This window comes from Netta rufina, assembly GCF_964035555.1.
Source record: "Netta rufina genome assembly, chromosome: 2".
NCBI classification, from domain to species: Eukaryota; Metazoa; Chordata; class Aves; order Anseriformes; family Anatidae; genus Netta; species Netta rufina.
In genome coordinates, this window is record NC_140124.1 from 109,290,188 (window position 1) to 109,295,501 (window position 5,314).

Genomic DNA, 5,314 nt, shown 5'->3' on the forward strand with positions numbered 1-5,314 from the left:
ACTTCAGAGACAGCAAAACTCTCTCAAGTAATTGTCAATGCAAGGTAGCAAAACAAATGAAGGGTCTTGAATTTCTAAATCTAGGCTTTAATTTTTGCTCTACAACGGTTACTTTTTGTGATTTTAATCCTCTGCTCCTTGCTCTGGTGAGACCCTTCCTGAGAGGTTTCCAGTGCTGTTTGACCTGGTGTTAAAGTAATGTTGGGGTACTGCACCATGACTGTTGCGGTACACATCGGAAACGTAGGCTGGCTGAAAAGACTACACAGCTCAAACGCTTCTTTGGGCATCCCCCCATCCAACAGGCTGTGATACCTCTAACTGCAAAGCTGAGGTAATGTTGCCTGCATCTTCTTTCTGCAGCGGGAAAGCCTCTCTGACACCTCCACGACTTTGCTCATCCCCTGAACAAAACGGTGTGCGTTGGTCGAGCTCTGCTTCATCAGCACGGACGTTAATTGTTAAAGCTGGACCATAAAGTGTTATCACTGGCTTCAAAAATCAAAAAAAGAGTAAGTTTGCCGAAAATCAGTGCGCCTCCCATGCAAACAGGAGTTGGTAGATGATCTGCTATTCCTGGCAGCATCCACAACTGGAGAAATAAAAGCCACCTGGCCTGTCTATACCCAACCCCACAAGCATTCACACCCAACCTTCAGTCCGCACCCCGCACACGACCCCATGGAGCTCAGCAGGAGCCAGCAGGAGCTCAGCACGCCCCGCAGCCCCTTCCCAAGCGATGGGTGCTGGGGTTTCACCCAAAGGTCCCCCCTGGAGAGGGGAGACACCTCCGTGCGGGGAGGGACGTGTGACACCAGGTGACACCAGAATGACCGTCGGGAGGGCAGCAAGCCCCCCCAAAGCCCAGCACAGCCCCGCCTCGGGCTCTGCACGGCCCCGGCCGCGGCCCCTTCTCCCCGGGGCGGAGGGCGGGAGGCGGAGCCGGGCCGCGGCTCGGCGGGGCCGGGCCGGGCCGCTCGGGGCTGGCGGCGAGATCGCGGTGCCGCCGGCGGCCGAGGAGCCACGGCGGGCGGCAGGGGCAGCGGCAGCGGCAGCGGCCGGGCGTGTATGAGCAGCGGCACGGCGCCGCCCGGCCCCCGGCATGGCCCGGCTGTAGGCAGCCACCCCCCGCCGCGCCCCGTCCGTCCTATGCGAGCCGCCCCGGCGCCAAGATGAAAGGTAAAGGTAGGGAAAGCAGCGGGGGGAGCGCTCCGCCGCCCACACCACACCGGGAACCCAGCACCGGGAACCCAGCACCCGGCAGCGGGCAGCGGGCACCGGCAGCGGGCAGCCCCCGGAGCGCGGCGTCGCGGTGTCCCCTCGCCGCCCTGCTTTTATTCCCCCCTTTCCCCACCCGCCAGGAGTTTCGTTTCTCCCTCTTTAATTTCTTTATTTCCATCTCTTCTTATTCATTTCTTTTATTATTATTATTATTATAACTTCTTCTTGCCGGCGTTGCGCGATGTTCGCGGTGTCGCTGCTGAACATCTGGCAGTGATTAGGTGCCAGCGGAGGCTTGAGCTGGCTTGTGAAATGCATTTGGCATATTTCTCCTCGACGTCCACCGACTGGAAAATATTTGGGCTTCGCTTTGCATCTGCTAAAGCTGAAACTTCGTTTCTTTTCCTATTTCCTTCATCCTCTTCCCCCCCCTCCCCTTCTCCATTTAAATGGGTGAAGCGTGCCGCTGCTGCCGGCTGACCCCATCCTAAAAAGTTGTGACTGAGGTGTAGCTGGTAACAAACACGGCAAATTGCTACATCGTAGCCTAGTCAGGATATATCGGGGAGTTGCAAGGAAGCCTTCTTTTTATGAAAATTGATAGCCCTACGACAAAAGGCAGAGAGCCCTTGCACGCCGGGCGATAGCTACGATGAGAACATCAAAGGACGTTACGGAAAGTTTAGGAAGTGTTGGGAAGTTTGGGAGGGTTGGGTCTCGTTTTGCTTCGGAGACAAAAATAAACTGGAAGGGTGGAAGGGAAAAAACACACACACAAGAAAATTGCTTTTGGGCACCAGTGTGCCTGTGCTTGGATTGCAGGGGTTGCTTCCAGATGCCAGGAGGGCAGTAAACATCATGATAGTTACACTGAGTTTCCAGAGCCCGGGACACCAAATGATGTGATTATTTATTCACATGCCAGAGTAGCTGCCCGAAGGGAGGAGAAGCCTTTATTTTTTTTTAATTTTTTTTTTTAATTTTTTTTTTTTTTTGGGGGGGGAGCTGTTTTGGGGGTTTTTAGTTTTGCAAGCCCCCCCAACCCCCTTTAAGTTACTTCTTGCCCTGTGATGTGATCTCTCCGCAAGACATTAAAAATAATGTATTTATAATGTTCTTTATAAGGGTACTCGTGCCAAAAGTTTTGTCATCAGCTTGTCATTATCAGCATAAATGTAGTGGCAGGAACAAGCCAAAACAATGGGAATCCAGGGATATAAGACCACGGGTGTTATCACTGAAAGCCTTACTTTCTGTTTTTGCTGGGGCTGAGACCCTGCTGGTTGTGTGGGGGGAGGCAAAGGGCAGAGGACAGCAATAATGTTTTTGGGTAGCCACGTGCTGTGATGCATGGCACCTGGGACCAGGGTTTGAATCCACTGAAACTAGCGAGCGTTTTGTTGTAGTTGTAAGTGGGTGTAGGACGTGGTCTGGCAAAATACGACTTCTGTCTCCTTCTGCTATGCCTCCGGTGCTCTTTGCAAAGTGAAGTGGCGTTTGGAGGGGCGATGTCACCCCTGCTGCGAGCACGTGCTGATGCCTGCGCCCTAGCGAGAGGGAGATGCTTCATTCTGCCTGCTAGCCATTGCCAGTCAGCTTCCCCAAAAGTGACCACAGCTGTCTTATTCTTCCTCCCTCACAGAATTACAAAAATCAGTAATAAAACATGCAAAAAAGAAGGTGACTGAGCTAATAACAAGAGAAGTGTAAGCCTTCAGACAAGTCGTCAGGTCAAATGCTATTGCCGGTCTTATGGAAGCTATAGAGCCACAGCAAATTTTGACTCTGTGTTTTCCTTTTCTGGGTGCATATTTGGTTTTCACATTTTCTCTTTGAACTCAATGCTGGTGATAATTGTAGGACCTTAGAAGTCAGTGTAGCTACACATTTTTCTCAGTACCAAGATGATCTGTTGATTGCAGCTGTCTCTGTATCTACCCTCTCTGGAGAACAGAGGAATATCTAAATAATTACATCACTAAGTATCTGTAAGGAATAAATTATATTTTCCATTGCTGGGATTTGTAAAGTGTTATGTTTTAAATCAGTAAAATAAATTGAGGTTTATGCTTAATACTCTTGCAGTTTTATTTCCAGCAAACTACACTGAGCTCACAAACTTTGTGATACATTTTAATAATAATTCATCTACTTTATAAAGGGACTCGACTGCTTTAGGGTCAGATGTATAAGTGATAAGTTTTCTTCAAAGTTTTAGTTATGTATTGGGGTGCGAAGCGGTATTTGTCACCTAGGAAAAGAAAACAGCTTCCTCGGAGTCAAATAGCACTGCATGTTCAAAAACATTGGGCCCAATTTAAGGCAGGGATACGTGTTGTTCTTTCTATATATCCATTATGTATTTTGTAATTTGTATTGTAAACCAGATCTGCAGTCAGTGCAGGCGTGGCTGCTGTGGTTTTGCCATTTGAAATGTGGGTTTTGTTTGGGCAATGACAGACTACTGATGACACAGTCAAGGTGGTCCTTTGGGACTCTTGCTCTGGGGTGGCAGCAGTGCTCCGCGGTTCGTGGCTAAGGCAGCCCAGCTGCTTCTTTCCACTGATCCTCCTCTGACCTCTTCCTAAGAGATCAGCCCAGAGTGCTAAAACCACCGCTTATGTCTCTTAACCCAGAGCCTGGATGTAATCTGCAGGTGGAACCTCCGCTTTCGACACTTGAACGTGCACTCAAAATTCTCCTGTTCTCTCTTGACTGCCTTGAAAATTCTTAAAGTAAATAATGCCTTTAGATGATGTCTGTCTTCTTGACAGATTTTGTCTTCTGAACCGTTTTGATGCCACTGCTATTTTAAAGAATAAAGCTAAATTTTCAAATGCTGGAGAAATGTGTCTCTCTCCCTCTCTAATCTTCTTGTGTATGAAATCAAATGAATGGTTGTCTGCAAATAGGTCTTCCCTGGATAGAAACAGCAAACTGCAAATTTCAAAAAAATCCAGTCCAGAACATTTTGCAGAAGCCAGAAGGCATCTGAAAAACAAGGATTAGAAGTGGAGTGATCCAGTAACCTCTACTTACTCCAGTTATAACAGAGTTTATATGAATATAGTGACATAAACATGAAACATATGCAAAAGCTCTGAGTGGTGTGTGTTGGACATGTCACAGGACCCTACTACAGAAGTTCAAAGGCATGAGCAGTTATAATAAATGTGTGATACAACGCAGAACAAATCCCGAGCAATGCTACTATACAGCCAGTGTATCCTGAATTGGCTGGTAGCAATAGAGGATTTTAAATGTGTGTGTGAGAAAGATGATCAGGCACGCACGTGTCAAAGGATATTCTCCTTAGCCACACAGATGAAAGAAAGCAGAGTTTTAGAAGCTGTGAAAATGCAAGGGAAATCTGTTACTGCACAAGTAGAAATATGACTGTACAACAGTAATGGCTCTTAAGCAGAATTAGCATATAAGCTATTTAGTATGGGGTTATTTTTGGTAAGAAGTTGTAACTGTGCATCTTAGCTTTCAATACTCTACTTTTCCCAGACACGTAGGACCAGGAATAGCACTGGGGAGTCGATCTGAGTGAAGAAGGCAGTTGTTTAAATCTCTCGTGGCTCTTTCTTCTGCTGCTTTGGAGAAGAGGAATTTATTCTAGGCTGGTTTTGCTACAGCTGAGAGCTGAATAGAGCCCTTTTTGTCACAGCGGCTTTACGCTTGGTTTACATCCATAGCCAAAGGCCATTGTGCTCATAGGTTCAAACACCTTTGCTGGCTTGGCTAGCAGGTAGGGAGGGAAACAGTCTTGCACAGAGATACAGGGCTTGCAGAGCAAAAACAAAGTCAAAGAAAGAAAGGGAGCTGGAAGAAATGTCAAGGATGAAGGCGATTCAGCACTGCGAAGGATGTGTGCCCAGTTATCTTCAGATTCACAAAACACTCCTTATCCTGAGGTTCCCTCATGTCAAAACAGAGATTTCCCCGACGGAAAGCAAAATAAAGGCGCTTTTTAGCAGGCACTGAAAGTGAACATGATCCTCCTAATAATCTGAGTGTGGTCTGTGTGAGAGAGGGATCAGCGTAAGATGAATTGTCTTTGGAGTTTGACTGCTTCCACCTAAAATTG

General features: G+C 47.7%; 1 protein-coding gene across 1 annotated transcript in view; it reads left to right on the forward strand.

The window, feature by feature from the left end:
* The first annotated feature begins 1,061 nt into the window (after window positions 1-1,061).
* Window positions 1,062-5,314, forward strand: part of COLEC12 (collectin subfamily member 12) — a 95,674-nt gene continuing 91,421 nt past the window's right edge. The window contains exon 1 of the mRNA XM_084306675.1: window positions 1,062-1,179. Coding sequence (XP_084162801.1) covers window positions 1,173-1,179 — 7 coding nt within the window. The 5' untranslated portion in view covers window positions 1,062-1,172. The remainder of the gene's footprint in view (window positions 1,180-5,314) is intronic.